The 16,661-nt window shown below is 45.8% G+C and overlaps 1 protein-coding gene and 1 pseudogene across 1 annotated transcript in view; both read left to right on the top strand.

Moving 5' to 3' along the window:
- Positions 1 to 11,295, top strand: part of LOC140370977 (isthmin-2-like) — a 50,728-nt gene extending 39,433 nt beyond the window's left edge. The window contains exons 4-6 of the mRNA XM_072458259.1: positions 8,798 to 8,932; positions 9,725 to 9,793; positions 10,739 to 11,295. Of these exons, the coding sequence (XP_072314360.1) occupies positions 8,798 to 8,932; positions 9,725 to 9,793; positions 10,739 to 11,256 (722 nt within the window). The 3' untranslated portion in view covers positions 11,257 to 11,295. The remainder of the gene's footprint in view (positions 1 to 8,797; positions 8,933 to 9,724; positions 9,794 to 10,738) is intronic.
- Positions 11,296 to 13,164: 1,869 nt separating this feature from the next.
- On the top strand, positions 13,165 to 14,977 carry LOC140370978 (uncharacterized; annotated as a pseudogene).
- The last annotated feature ends 1,684 nt before the right edge of the window (positions 14,978 to 16,661 follow it).

Consider the following 16,661-nt stretch of genomic DNA (forward strand, 5'->3'; position numbering starts at 1 on the left):
TTGTATGTGTGTGTTTGTATGTGTGTGTTTGTATGTGTGTGTTTGCATGAGTGTGTTTGTATGAGTGTGTTTGTATGAGTGTGTTTGTATGTGTGTGTTTGTATGAGTGTGTTTGTATTTGTGTGTTTGTATGTGTGTGTGTGTGTTTGTATTTGTGGGATGGGACGATAACGGTATTAACTAGACAAAACCAGGTCTAAAGTGAGACTAAACCAGGTCTAAAGTGAGACTAAACCAGGTCTAAAGTGTGACTAAACCAGGTCTAAAGTGGGACTAAACCAGGTCTAAAGTGAGACTAAACCAGGTCTAAAGTGAGACTAAACCAGGTCTAAAGTGAGACTAAACCAGGTCTAAAGTGTGACTAAACCAGGTCTAAAGTGTGACTAAACCAGGTCTAAAGTGAGACTAAACCAGGTCTAAAGTGGGACTAAACCAGATCTAAAGTGAGACTAAACCAGGTCTAAAGTGAGACTGAACCAAGTCTAAAGTGAGACTAAACCAGGTCTAAATTGAGACTAAACCAGGTCCTAAAGTGAGACTGAACCAGGTCTAAAGTGAGACTAAACCAGGTCTAAGGTGAGACTAAACCAGGTCTAAAGTGAGACTAAACCAGGTCTAAGGTGAGACTAAACCGGGCCTAAAGTGAGACTCAACCAGGTCTAAATCCGGGGGAAACGTGCAAACTCTGTGCTTTTTGACGCTCTCCTTTCTGTACTTTCAACTTTAGCCCCGTTTCGACCGGCGTTCTTGTCAGTTTGTGTTGTCACTCTTTCCGAGTCATTTGCGCTTGAACTTCGCTGAACCCGGGCGCATTTAAATGAATTAGCCGCGCTTTACGAGATCACAGCTCAGACTCCTCCGGGTTCGTTTAAAACCCGGGGCATGTGTTGCTTGTCATTAACACCTCGGCAGATTTGTTTGGGACGTTTTGTTTCCCCCCCCTCGCCTCGCATGCGGCCAAGGCCAATTAAGCAAGAACGCACTCATACCAAATATCTGACATTATTTCTCCGGCTATTTGAGGACGTGAAGAGTCCAGTGTAAGTGCATAATATCATGTTCGCTCTAATGCACTTTCTCACACACGTTTTGTAGCAGTTTGTTCTGTAAATGCCCAGAATGTGAACAGAAAAGGACTAAAACTAGGTCTAGCTAAACTGAGTAGAACAAAAAAAAGCACAAGACTAATTATTATCTTTAAATCAAGGCTATAGTTGGACTAAATCAGGACCAAACTAGGACAAAACCACATTGAAAAAGGGATTATGTAAACCTGAACCAAACCAGGTTTTATCCAGGACTAACTCTGCGTTATATCAAGGTCCAAACCAAAACTACCACAGAACATGCACCTGAACTAGTCTAGGTCTAATTCAGGAGTATAACGGGTCTAAACCAGGTCATAACCAGGTTTAAGTCTAGACTAAACCAAGAGTAAAGCTGGTCAAATTTATGGATGAGCCAGGTCTATCAGGAACCAGAACTAAACCAGGATTTAACTCTGTCAAAACCAGGACTACAGGCAAACTTGGTCTAAACCAGGTCTAAACCAGGTCTAAACCAGGTCTAAACCAGGTCTTAACCAGGTCTAAACCAGGTCTAAACCAGGTCTTAACCAGGTCTAAACCAGGTCTTAACCAGGTCTTAACCAGGTCTAAACCAGGTCTAAACCAGGTCTAAACCAGGTCTAAACCAGGTCTTAACCAGGTCTAAACCAGGTCTAAACCAGGTCTTAACCAGGTCTAAACCAGGTCTAAACCAGGTCTTAACCAGGTCTAAACCAGGTCTTAACCAGGTCTTAACCAGGTCTAAACCAGGTCTTAACCAGGTCTTAACCAGGTCTAAACCAGGACTAAACCAGGTCTTAACAAGGACTAAGACTGTGCTACGTCCAGGACTAAAACAGGTCTAAATCTAAACTGAAACAGAACATTCACATGCACTATTCTAGGTCTAATTTGGGATTAACCGGGCTAAAACAGGATTTAACCAGGTTTAAACTGAGACTAAATCAAGAGTGAAACTTTATATCTAAACCAGGACTACATCAAGTTAAACCTAGCAAAATTGATCCAAACCAGGTGTTAATAAGGATCAAACCAATGTTAAATCCAGGTTTAAATCTAAGACAGAATATAATATACTGTACATGAAGTATTCTAGGTCTGACTTTGGATTAACAGGATTTAACCTTGTATAAACCAAGACTAAAACAAGAGTAAAACTGGTCAAATGTATGACTTACCCAGGTCCACCAGGAACCAGAATTAAACCAGGATTTATCTGTCAAACCCAGGACTACATCAAGTTCAATCCAACAAATGTGTCCTAAACCAGACCTAAACCCGGTCTTAACAAGGACTAAACTATGTCTAACTAAATAGAACACAAAGCTAAAGCATACTATTTATAGCAGGTCTATCCAGGTTAAAACTGGACTTAAAAAGGACTAAAACTGGACTTAAACAAGACTGAAATCAAAGTAAACACATAGAAACACTTAAACAAACGGAGTCCAAACCAGGGCCAAACCAGGACTCGCACCAGCTCTTGAGAATCGCTCCTCTCTTACTTTCCGATGTTATTGAATGTCTGGAGGAAGTTTCTTTGTCCGGATCAGTTTTAAGACCACACAGGAAATTTGGAAAGCTTTGCAGAATGCGCCGCGGTCGCAAAAGGACCTCCTCAAATGATCTGCAGCGTTTTACGGCCAGGACCCGGGTCAAAGGAGCAGGAGCCCGAGCACTTTCTGTCTGCTTTTGTTGGTGCGACCTCCACAACTCGGGACGGCGGGGAAATCGCGGCTGATGGTCACGGCAGACACGGCTTCAGCTCAAAACACGTGGATTCCTGCATCACGAGAATTCTGCGTCGCGGTTTTGCCTGGTTTTTGTCCGATTTTTCCGGAAATATTTGCTATATTTTGACGATGGAAGATCCAGTTTGCCAAAATCTCCATTAACTGACCATTATTGGAGTTGTTGACTAGTTAAACGATTATTTTGTATTGCATTGAAACCTTTTTATGATGCATTCTGGTTGAAAAATGATGACTGAAGTCTTCTAGATGGAGAATATTTATGGATAAAGTGAAGAAAATCTGAATTTCTTATTATTTTTTCAATTTTGATGAGTTAATGCTGCTGCCATGTGCGTTTTTAGAGTCTGTAAAGTCCAGATAACAATTACAACTACCAAGAAATACATCTCACAGCCCTTCTCTACTTTACAGCTTCTATGCCAAACTAGCAAACAAAGAACAATCCGATAAAACGCTTTAGCTTTAGCGTTTAGCATCTCGAAATCGCCATTGGTTTAACGTTAGGCGAACGGAAAATGAGACGTGACGACGCCATCCCACATTTTTGTTGCCATTGAGACCTTTTTGAGACACATTCTGTTGGAAAAATGATGACTGAAGTCTTCTAGATGGAGAATAATTACGGATGAAATGAAGAAACCCTGAATTTATTTTATTTTTTTCCATTTCGATGAGTTAATGCTGCTGCCATCTGCGGAGAAAGAAGAAAATCTTCACTTTATCCGACACCATCCCACGTTTTTGTTGCCATCTTCTATTCTTTTGGAGATTTTCTGCATTTGGGAACGGAATTATCTATATTTTTTGTGTCAAATCAATGCGGCTTCTCAAAACACTCTTACCAAGAGCGAATTGCGAGACACTGATGACATTTTCTTATGTCTTGAAACACGCATAGTTCAACTGAGCATTCCGTTTTTGTAGTAAAGTCTTTAAATATAGATAATTATGTCGCGTTATAACGAATCCACTAAACCGGGACTAAATCAAGATGAAATGAAAACAGTGCCAAGTCCAAGCTAAAGCTGTAAAGCAGAATTCAATCGGAGTCGACGCCAACTTCACGTCTTTCCTTTTCTATTGCGCGCTAAGAAAAGTCCGGCTTAATATCCTTGATTGATTCATATTAACGCACAGAACTCGATACTTCTGCTGCGTTGGAGACGGGACGGCATGCACTTTTCCCTCCCTCGCGTCCCCGGTGCCAGCTGGCTCCGTGTCGTCGGCCCAATTATGACTTTACGGAGAAACTATGCGATGTTCTTTCACTAGACGAGACCGAAGAGTTTCCCAAATCTGGAAAGTGATGGCTCTAATGATGAATGATAAGATGATAAAATAACACAATCACTGGACCAATGTTTTGTTTCCTTTGAAGATTGGAAAGAGTCAAAAGCGCCTTCAGTCGGCCAATCAAAAACCGTTCATTCACCGCGCACACAAAGCATGGAAGTCTGACGAAGAGTCAATTGTTCCGAAATGTGAGTGAAACATGGACTAAACTGGGTAAAACAGCGACTACATAAACCAAAACTGAAACGGCTAAACCCAATGTCTAAATCCAAACTAAACCAAAGAGTAAAATCAGTTTAAACGCTCAAAATCAGGTCTAGACTAGAACCTTGAGCTAAACCAGGACTAAACTAATTACACTAAACCAAAACCATTCATTTTACTAACACTCGATATAAGTTCTACCATTGTTATTACTTTATGTTGATTCCAAGCAAATCATTTAGCTTTTTAAGATCATCTATTATTTTTATTTTATTTACTATTTTCATCTCACGTCACTGCGTCCATTGGCCTCTGTCTCACATCACTGCGTCCCGTGGCCTCCGTCCCGTGGCCTCCGACTTACATCACTGCGTCCCATGGCCTCCGTCCCGCGGCCTCCGTCCCATGGCCTCCGTCCCGTGGCCTCCGTCTCACGTCACTGCGTCCCGTGGCCTCCGTCCCGCGGCCTCCGTCCCATGGCCTCCGTCCCGTGGCCTCCGTCTCACGTCACTGCGTCCCGTGGCCTCCGTCCCGTGGCCTCCGTCCCGTGGCCTCCGTCTCACGTCATTGCGTCCCGCGGCCTCCGTCCCGTGGCCTCCGTCTCACGTCATTGCGTCCCGTGGCCTCCGTCCCGTGGCCTCCGTCCCGTGGCCTCCATCCCGTGGCCTCCGTCTCACGTCATTGCGTCCCGTGGCCTCCGTCTCACGTCACTGCGTCCCGTGGCCTCCGTCCCGTGGCCTCCGTCTCACGTCACTGCGTCCCGTGGCCTCCATCCCGTGGCCTCTGTCTCACGTCATTGCGTCCCGTGGCCTCCGTCTCACGTCATTGCGTCCCGTGGCCTCCGTCCCGTGGCCTCCGTCTCACGTCATTGCGTCCCGTGGCCTCCGTCCCGTGGCCTCCGTCCCGTGGCCTCCGTCCCGTGGCCTCCATCCCGTGGCCTCCGTCTCACGTCATTGCGTCCCGTGGCCTCCGTCTCACGTCACTGCGTCCCGTGGCCTCCGTCCCGTGGCCTCCGTCTCACGTCACTGCGTCCCGTGGCCTCCATCCCGTGGCCTCTGTCTCACGTCATTGCGTCCCGTGGCCTCCGTCTCACGTCATTGCGTCCCGTGGCCTCCGTCCCGTGGCCTCCGTCCCGTGGCCTCCGTCCCGTGGCCTCCATCCCGTGGCCTCCGTCCCGTGGCCTCCGTCTCACGTCATTGCGTCCCGTGGCCTCCATCCCGTGCCCTCCGTCCCGTGGCCTCCGTCTCACGTCATTGCGTCCCGTGGCCTCCGTCCCGTGGCCTCCGTCTCACGTCATTGCGTCCCGTGGCCTCCGTCCCGTGGCCTCCGTCCCGTGGCCTCCGTCCCGTGGCCTCCATCCCGTGGCCTCCGTCTCACATCATTGCGTCCCGTGGCCTCCGTCTCACGTCACTGCGTCCCGTGGCCTCCGTCCCGTGGCCTCCGTCTCACGTCACTGCGTCCCGTGGCCTCCGTCCCGTGGCCTCCGTCTCACGTCCCTCGTACGCCTTTAGTCCCTTGCACAGAGCTTTAGCTGTTGATTCAACTTTGGCTCGGCGCCGTTTCATCTCCTCTCGAGTTGAGTGAGATCTTGAGCCTCGCGTCGAGCCGTCGTCGAGCTGTCGTCGAGTCGTCGTCGAGCCGTCGTCACTTTCTTTCCCCCTCCTCGTTTGACCCGCACCCTCTGAAGTCTCTCTCTCTCCTGCTGTTTAAAGCTTCCATATTGTGTCATAAACTCTGCCCTTGAATGTAGCGTGTTTGTTTGACACCAGAGGAAAATGTTATTTATCTTGTATTATCTTGTGTCAGTGTTTCTCCAGCAGCAGGGCGTCGTTCAGGGGTCGTTCAGGGGTCATTCAGGGGTTGTGTGAGCGCCTACCGGGGGCAACATGGAAGGATTTCACATTTAAGAGGGTGAAATTGAAGTATTTTGTGTCCAGAAACTTAAAGTGCCTCTGACACGTTGGACCAGTCACTGAACTAAAATGCAGTTAAGATAAACATACTTTAAATTGGGCTAAAAAGTGTACAAGTTTTATTCTTGAACAGCACACATTTTAGGTCTTATGATTTTACTTCCTGTTTGTAATTGATGACGTCACTCTAGGACATTATCCAGCAACCACTGGGCCAGAACTAATCTTATTTATTATCCTATTTAGACAAATCAAAATAAACAAGAGCACCTTTTATTCTGTTTAGAGAGTCAAAAATGAGTTTATTTTGTGTAAATTCTGCATAAACTTGAATGAGTGTCCCTGGTGTGATGTCACTTCCTGTCATTTTCTACAGATTTTTCAACATTTTCTCCACAAATACCTGCTCGATTGGTGTAAAACTATCATTTATATGTACAACAGGTATAAAAACACCAAATAAAGTTAAAATTAGACCAGTCATGCGCCCTTTAAGTGTGATTCAGGCTTTTTAACTACTTAATTAAAGCAGTTAAGGCATTAATAAAGTACAGTATTTCTCAATAAACGGTGTGTTCATGATGAATTAAGTCTTTGTTCAAGCTTTATTAATACTAGTCCTTATGAGACGATTAGGTTGACGATTGTGTGATACAAAAAATGTGAAAATCCACACATTTTTAAGCCATCATGAAAAAAACGAAACAAAAAACAACACATTACGCACGTTGTTGACCAATATCGCGCATCGATCTAAAATCCTATTGCATTTGTTATATTCACTTTACATTTTTGCCTGTTTAAGTGACACAATTGGCCGTTGGTGTTGTTTTTATTAAAAGGACAAAAATGTGGGTTTCTTCTACTTTTTGTCACAGATCGTTTTTAAAGTTCATTCACTTCCTCTGAATCAACCGCTTAAATGTTTTTGCAGTCTATACTAATCCAAGTATTCAAAATAACACATTCTTCCATACATTTGGACCGCCGACGCAACAGAGTCGTCCGAACACTACGCGCTTTACAAACAGAGGTCCCCCGTCCGTCGGCCCCCGTGCTGCTTTCGGCCGCTCCTTCGCCGCGCCGCTCGCTCGCCAGCTGGGGCAGGAATCCAGCGCGCTTCACTTCAAAGCCGCGCGTCTTTAATTTACGTCTCCAGAGTTGTTCTTGTCCCGCGCCCCCCTGCGATGCTCAGAGCCCCTGCAGAGTGACGTCTAAACCAAGACTAGACTCACCTGAACCATCCCAGGCCTGTAACGGGACTAAACTTGGACGAAATACGGCTGCGCTTGTCTTGGTTTGGGCTAGAAACTATGCCAGGTCTAAACCAGGATTAAAACAGTTTAAACTTGAATTAATCTGATCTAAATAAAGCTGTTTTAACATTTCTCTTGGTTTTGGTCCCAGTTTAGCCATGTCCGCTCGGTTTGCTCTTCTTTTCGGCTGCGTCCAAACGTTGTCGCCGTCTTAAATCAAACCCATTTTTAGTCCTGATGGAGATTTGGTTTGGTCCTGTTCTTGTCCTTGTTTAGTCCTGATCTAGTCCAAGTTTGCATGCTTGGACTTCGAATCCAGGTTTAGTTCCAGGTCCAGTCTTTACTAGTTTAGTCCCGGTTTTGACTTTGCTTGTGCGTGAAAGCCTAAATCAAGAGGCCCAAACGCAGCCTAAATCAAAGGTGAAACTGGTCCCAAACGCAGCCTAAATCAAGGGCGAAACCAGTCCCAAACGCAGCCTAAATCAAGAGTGAAACCAGTCCCAAACGCAGCCTAAATCAAGGGTGAAACCAGTCCCAAACGCAGCCTAAATCAAGGGCGAAACCAGTCCCAAACGCAGCCTAAATCAAGGGTGAAACCAGTCCCAAACGCAGCCTAAATCAAGAGCGAAATCAGTCCCAAACGCAGCCTAAATCAAGGGCGAAACCAGTCCCAAATGCAGCCTAAATCAAGGGCGAAACCAGTCCCAAACGCAGCCTAAATCAAGAGCGAAATCAGTCCCAAACGCAGCCGAAATCAAGAGCGAAACCAGTCCCAAAAGCATCAAGAGTGAAACCAGTCCCAAACGCAGCCTAAATCAAGAGCGAAATCAGTCCCAAACGCAGCCGAAATCAAGAGCGAAATCAGTCCCAAACGCAGCCTAAATCAAGGGCGAAACCAGTCCCAAACGCAGCCTAAATCAAGAGCGAAATCAGTCCCAAACGCAGCCGAAATCAAGAGCGAAACCAGTCCCAAAAGCATCAAGAGCGAAACCAGTCCCAAAAGCATCAAGAGTGAAACCAGTCCCAAACGCAGCCTAAATCAAGAGCGAAATCAGTCCCAAACGCAGCCGAAATCAAGAGCGAAATCAGTCCCAAACGCAGCCGAAATCAAGAGTGAAACCAGTCCCAAAAGCATCAAGAGCGAAACCAGTCCCAAACGCAGCCTAAATCAAGGGTGAAATCAGTCCCAAACGTGACTAAACCAGGCGGTACACAGATTCCACACGGACTTGAACGTAACCAGATCAAAATCGGGTGTAAACCGGGTGTAAAACGTGCTGACGCTTCGCTCCGTCTGCTGCTGTGCTCAGAGTACGAGGAGGAGTGGAGCGACTGGGCCCCCTGCAGTGTGAGCTGTGGACAGGGCTCTCAGAAGAGGACGAGGTCGTGCGGTTACGCCTGCGTGGCCACCGAGTCCAGGTCGTGCGAGCTGCGCAGCTGTGCAGGTAAACCCACATTTACTGCACTTTTACAGTAACTCGAAACACATGCATTACACCTCCAATGTGTAAAAAGGAGGGCGATTTACGACGCCAAAAACTGAATCGGAAAGGTTTTATAGCAGCGATTACATGTTTTTATGGTTTTCTTATTCTTAAAGCAGAACTAAGTAACATTTTCACCTTATATAATGACTTTTTAGACTCTGTGATGGTTAAATATGTGTTTTTGGGGCGTTTGAAGTGTCATTTGTCGTTATATTTACTCCCTGGCTCTTTTTTTGTGTTTACTCTCCTGAGAAACCCTGGCTCTTTTTATATATTAACTCTCCTGAGAAACCCTGGCTCTTTTTTTATATTTACTCTCCTGAGAAACCCTGGCTCTTTTTTTGTATTTACTCTCCTGAGAAACCCTGGCTCTTTTTATATATTAACTCTCCTGAGAAACCCTGTCTCTTTTTATATATTAACTCTCCTGAGAAACCCTGACTCTTTTTTTGTATTTAGATTCATTCTCCTGAGAAACCCTGGCTCTTCAATAATATTTACTCTCCTGAGAAACCCTGGCTCTTTAAAAATATTTACTCTCCTGAGAAACCCTGTCTCTTTTTTTATATTTGCAAATTTTAACTGTTTTTATGTGATTATACGGTCTTATTGTATATAAAAAAGTAAAGAAATAAAGGTTTTGCGACGATTTTCTGACAGTGTATTTTCACCCGGGAGCTGCAGGGGGAGCTCTAACACCAGAGTGACGCAGTTCTGCTTTAAGTGTAAAAGTGTTTTTTCCTCTCGCAGTCACTGTGACGCCGACGACGGACACGACTCCGCTCCAAACCACCAACAGCACAGAGTCCCTGGACACCAGTAAGTGCCGCTTATGTCATTTTCATTTCTTGGCGTGATTTGCTCATTCGCAGTTGATACTTGTACGATTGGAGAAAATAGATTCACACCTGGTACACTTACGACGCCTTTGTAATCCCTTTATGTGCAAATGAAGCCTTTGTACAGCTGCCTGCGTTTGATATTGAGAACTTTCCCTTCCCAATATGGCCGCCAAAGACTCGATAAAACTCCAGCTGAGCCTGAGAGATGTTTGAAAAGACTTTACGGCTCTCCAGACGTGACACTCCGGTCTGAAAACATAATAAAGCACAGGAAATATAACGCGTAACACACTTGGAAAAGCACCGCCTTTGTTCAAGAAAAACTGTAATAACAACAATAAATCTGAAGCATTTAGATTTTTGTTAATCACTATTTCAGTAGTTTTGACTCAAATGACAGATTTTTTATTCTATTTCTAGCTCTAGTTGACAACATTTTTGGAAATAAAAAAATAATAGTATCAGAATGGTGAGCAAAATGATTCCACTGCAAAATTATCAACACAATTTGAAATTACTTTGATTCTGATTTGAAACGTTTTTTTTTTTTAACAGTATTTTTTAATTGTCAAGTAAAATGACAATGAAAGAAATATAAGTTAAGTAAGGTTTAATACATTGACCATAAAACTAAATCTACAAATTAAATAGTTCAAGTATTTTTTACTAATATAGACATTATTTTGTATAGTGTATGTACTGTATTATTTTCTACAGTAAAATACATATTAAAGTCACTTAAAGTTGCACTGTGTAACTTTACTAGTGGAGGGTCTTTGCCTGACAAGTTCCAAAGTCATCCATCTCCACGGAGACGAGCAAGTGACGCCGCCAGGCCGGGTTACGGGTCCTATCCGCGGAGAGACGAGCTCGCCCCCGACCGCTTTAACCCCTTTTTTTCCCCCTCTCCGTTTCCTCCCAGACGTCGACAGCTGCGAGAAGTGGCTGAGCTGCAAGAACGACTTCCTCCAGAAATACCTCCACCAGGTCCTGACGGAGCTGCCCGCCTGCCCGTGCGCGTACCCGTCCGAGGCCGTGTACAGCGCCGTCAACATCCAGGACCCCAAGCTGCGCAAGACGTACCGATGGCGGGACGCGAGCGGGCCCAAGGAGCGGCTGGACATCTACAAGCCGTCGGCCCGCTTCTGCACGCGCTCCATGCTCTCGTACGACAGCACCACGCTGGCGGCGCAACACTGCTGCTACGACGACCGGATGAGGCTGATCACGCGGGGGAAGGGGGCGGGGTCGCCGGACCTCATAAGCACGGAGTTCTCGCCGGAGCTGCACTACAAGGTCGACGTCCTGCCGTGGATCCTGTGCAAGGGCGACTGGAGCCGGTTCCACTCGGTGCGGCCGCCGAACAACGGGCTGGAGTGCGCGGCGAACCCCGACGACGGCGCGTTTGAGACGGAACTGCGAGAGGCGAAGGAATATTGAGACGGGCGGAGGAGACGCGCCGGGTTTTTTCAATGCGGAATCGAAAAGAAATCGTAGGCGGGAGGAATCGTAGGCGGGAGGGCGGTTCCAACTCGTGCCTTGAAACGAGATGGTTCACGCTGCGATTCCTTGAACCTTCTGAGGCTTTCTGTGGAGTTTGCATGTTCTTCTCGCGCCGCCGTTGCTCCCATTGACCCTGAAACGCTGCGTTTTTGGCCGATTCTTCGACTCGAAGCGACATCTGGGCTCATGATCTGGAGGAGGGACTTGCCCCAGCTGCGTTGAAAAAGAGTCGAATTCAGAGGCAATAAAAACAAACTTATCTTGTACTTTTCTACCGTAAGAAGAGACTAAATCGACACGGCGTCGGGTGTCAAACGGTTTTTCGATCTACTTTATGTTGCCTGTATTCTCTAGTACACGATCAGAACATGCAGTGACTTAATACACGCTGGTAACAAAAGTCGTGGCCGGTGAAACGTTGACAGTGTCATTCTTCTTCTTGGACTTGAGGACGTCGAGACAAAGAGGAAACTATTTTTTATACTTTTCACAGACTTTGTTGGAGAGCGTTGGAGCCAATGGACAATATGTTACGTTATGTTAAAGTGCCACTAATGTTCCTGTTTCTGTTGCTGCTAAAGTGATGCACGTGGATGTTTTTTAAAGTGTGTGAGATGCACTGTAGAAAAGGAAATACACATTCGTTCTCGGACTAGAAACCTTTGTGTCACAAGACTTGACTTATCTTGATTACCTTTTGGTTTGAAATATTTAAATCCAAGCTAAATTGAGCGGAGTGAGACGGTTTGACGTTGCGCAAAGTAAAATCAGTACTATTACTACTATACAATACTATTTTACTCCAAATAATGCAACAAGGTATTTGGCATTAATTAGGAATACACAACATATTACATTTGCAGATAATTTTGCATGTCAGGTCCAATCTACTCAAAAGATCAAGACTTAATTCATAATGAACTAATAGTTTATTAAAGAGCCTATGACAGGCTCGACTACTCATTGATTTGTTGTTTTTAATCCAAGAATTAAATTATAAACCTAAACAATGTGCTACTTCCTGGTTGTAATTGATAACATCACACTAGGAAATTACCCAGCAACCACTGGGCCAAAACTCATGTCATATTATTTTAAATTTGACAAATAAAAATATATGAGAGCACATTTATTTTGTTGAATTCATGTTTAGAGAGTCCAAAAAGTTGTTTGTTTTGTGATTTTCTACAGATTTTTCAACTTTTCTCCACAAACAGCCGCTCCATTGGTGTAAAACTCAATAATTTATATGGAAAACAGTTATAAATAAACATGATAAAGTCAAAATTAGACAAGTCATGCACCTTTTGAGTTTGATTCAGGCTTTTTAACTACTTAATTAGGGATTAAGGCATTAATTATGTAGTTACTAAGCCCAAATAAACAATGTGTTCATTATGAATTAAGTCTTTGTTCATGCTTTATTAATTCTAATAAAAGTGCAGTTGTATAAAGTGCTACAAAATGCTTTAATTAAAGTAGTTTAAGTAGCTTTAAATGTAAAAAGTAAATTAAAACGTATGAAACATATTGAAATTCAAAGTCCTCAAATCAAGATTCCTATTTAGAAATCAAGTCATTTTAACTAGTGTGTGTTTTCTTCTTTTTGCAGTGTGCTTCGTATGTGTGTGAATGGAGTTTAATCTTATTTATTGGCCCCTCGTTGTATTTTACTCAAAGCTACTGTCCCATAAAAAGGATTTCCTGTTCCGCGGTGAGAAGTGGGAATAAAGTCAAATGGAGTATCGGATCATAAATTGCTTTCTGGGTTCGTTTTCACCAACTTTCTCTGACAGAATTATTACGGATGCTTCCAGTTCACAGAGACTTTTCTGCACAACACGGATGGAAAACACACGGGGCCTTAAACGAAGCGTGAGCAGCCTCCGGCCCCACGGTCCCGCCCGCCGAGGTCGGTCGCGAATCAGAATGCGACTCGCGAGTCAAGAATGCGACTCGTTTGTGCAGAACGCAGCTCGACGTGGCCCGCGTGCGCACAAATGAACGCGACGTCACATGTAGCGCGCTGTGTTTACAGAAGTAAAAAAGGCACGTTACTCTGCGGCCGCGTCATGCCTTGTTCGCTCCTTTTATTCATGTTTTAGTATATTTTAATTTCCCACGGCCTGTATATCTGCTGTCCTTGCTGCCCTTGCTCGGCCAACTCCTTCACAATCTCCTCAAATGACGTTTCAATCTCCTCAAAAGCTCTAGCTTTAGCTTTAGCCGCGTCTCAAAACGCCACAAACTGAACGTCTTTTTGTGAATTGCTGAGATCAGCCTGAAAGATGAAGATGAAAACTACATCTTCATGGAGACAAACAGGCTCCATTGGCCCCCAACCAGACCCCCAATCAGACCCTCAACCAGACCCCAACCAGACCCTCAACCAGACCCCCAATCAGACCCTCAACCAGACCCCAACCAGACCCTCAACCAGACCCCCAAACAGACCCCCAACCAGTGCCCAAACCAGACCCCCAACCAGTGCCCCAACCAGACCCCAAACCAGACCCCCAACCAATGCCCCAACCAGACCCCCAACCAGACCCTAAACCAGACCCCAACCAGTGCCCAAACCAGAGCCCCAACCAGACCCTCAACCAGACCCCCAATCAGACCCCACACCAGACCCACAACCAGACCCCCAACCAGTGCCCAAACCAGAGCCCCAACCAGACCCCCAATCAGACCCCACACCAGACCCCCAACCAGACCCCCAACCAGTGCCCAAACCAGAGCCCCAACCAGACCCCCAATCAGACCCCACACCAGACCCTCAACCAGACCCCAACCAGACCCTCAACCAGACCCCCAAACAGACCCCCAACCAGTGCCCCAACCAGACCCCCAACCAGTGCCCCAACCTGACCCCCAACCAGTGCCCCAACCAGACCCCCAACCAGTGCCCCAACCAGACCCCCAACCAATGCCCCAACCAGACCCCCAACCAGACCCTAAACCAGACCCCAACCAGTGCCTCAACCAGACCCCCAATCAGACCCCACACCAGACCCCCAACCAGTGCCCAAACCAGAGCCCCAACCAGAGCCCCAATCAGAGCCCACACCAGACCCCCAACCAGTGCCCCAACCAGACCCCCAACCAGACCCCCAATCAGACCCCACACCAGACCCCCAACCAGACCCCCAACCAGTGCCCAAACCAGAGCCCCAACCAGACCCCCAATCAGACCCCACACCAGACCCTCAACCAGACCCCAACCAGACACTCAACCAGACCCCCAAACAGACCCCCAACCAGTGCCCAAACCAGACCCCCAACCAGTGCCCCAACCAGACCCCCAACCAGTGCCCCAACCAGACCCCCAACCAGTGCCCCAACCAGACCCCCAACCAATGCCCCAACCAGACCCCCAACCAGACCCTAAACCAGACCCCAACCAGTGCCCAAACCAGAGCCCCAACCAGACCCTCAACCAGACCCCCAATCAGACCCCCAACCAGACCCCCAACCAGTGCCCAAACCAGAGCCCCAACCAGACCCCCAATCAGAGCCCACACCAGACCCCCAACCAGTGCCCCAACCAGACCCCCAATCAGACCCCACACCAGACCCCCAACCAGACCCCCAACTAGACCCCACACCAGAAAAGTTACACAGTGTTCCTTTAAAACTGTGGAGCGAGTTCATGTAAACAAAAAGGAATTTCCTATACTTTTCCATTTCAAACCCTAAAAACCAAACGTTTCTTAAAATACGAGCCAAAAGTATTTCTGACGCCTTCGACATGAAGAAAACACCACAATGCGTCTCGTTCAGGGCTAAACGTTTGAGTGACGGCGCCGCACCAGCTCGTGAAAACATACACTCCATTTGCCAAAACCGTGTCAACCTGTCACAACTTTACACACATTTCCATTCTGCGGGACGCTCGCTAACACAACACAAGGAGTTCAAGCGCAGCTGCACGAAACACCGAGCGTCAACGAGCGGTTTTAACATATTTTGAGTTTGGCTTGACAAAAGGATGACGTTGAAAGTCTTATTTTGATCCGCTGTGGTCATAAAAACGTTGTATTCATTATTTCTTGAATCTGCTCTTTGTAAATTTGCAACGTGACATGGGAAAGTGACAAAAAGGCAACATTTATGAGGAAAAATAAGGTGAAGAATGATCTTTCAACGACATTATACATAAAGTAGTAGTAAAAATTTACCCAAAACAAATTGTTATTCCACTGCGCTGGGTTTAAGTTAGTGTTTTTGGCCAGAATTTGTATAAAAATCCTTCACAATCAAGAGAAAGTTAATGTTTTGTCCCCTAAAAGTACCACATACACTTCAAAATAAACCGTATTTTCCGGACTATAAGTCACATTTTTCAGAGCAACTTAAATATGATATTATTTGTTATTGTCACACTGGCAACGGCATTTCACATGTTGATTATTTTCTATTTTCACACTGACAACCACAAGAGGGCGCTCTAGGCTCTAAGCGACGCAGAAGAAGAATCTGCACTTCCTCATCCTCTGGAGTTTGTGGAGTTGTTTAGAAGTGACACAGAGGAAGAAGAATTCAATGGATTTAGTGATTTGGGGTAAAACTGATGCTTTGCTAAACTTGTTAGCATGTTCTTTATGCTATAGTTATCTGAATAACTGTTCATATGTTACGTTAACATACCAGACACTTACCACAGTTCTGTCTGTGCCTAATGTAGCTGAAGGTGTTAGCGTTAGCATACGTACACCTATTCACCATGTTCTCTCATCTGTTATTTTAAACTGCATTTCAAGATTAAATGTCTGTTCTTGCTCTTGGATTTTATCAAAAAAAATCCCCCAAAAATGCGACTTATACTCCAGTGCGACTTATATATGTTTTTTTCTTCTCTATTATGCATTTTTTTGGCTGGTGCGACTTATACTCCGGAGCGATTTATAGTCCTGCATACATAGCAACCTTTTACTTTCTCCCGACCTTTCGCGCCCTTCCCGTCCACGTGTCCCGTATCGACTCCGACAGTGTTGATTTAACCTTACAGTTGCTCCTTGGCGGCGTTCTCTCTTGTCAGTGAAACGTTCTCCCGCTCTCTTAATGCTTCCTCGTCACATTCCTTCAAAAAGCTCCGGAGTTTGTCTTTGATGCTGCAGATCCGCCCTGACAGACCGAGGCGTGAAAGGGGAAGGCGAGAAGAGAAGTGTCGATGGACAGAAGTGACTCCGCGCTGTAAAACCAGAGGAAACGAGGAAACTGCGCCGTAAAACTCTGGATTGTCCCGCTCCGTCTGTCCTCCCACCTGCACGGGCCCAGCAGCCTTTTATTCTTAACCCGGGAGGAGGTTTGACTCCGTTATAAGTCCAGTATATTCAATC

This window comes from Eucyclogobius newberryi, unplaced genomic scaffold, assembly GCF_026437365.1.
Source record: "Eucyclogobius newberryi isolate DKJ021-1_F unplaced genomic scaffold, fEucNew1.0.hap1 SCAF_21, whole genome shotgun sequence".
Lineage (NCBI taxonomy): Eukaryota > Metazoa > Chordata > Actinopteri > Gobiiformes > Gobiidae > Eucyclogobius > Eucyclogobius newberryi.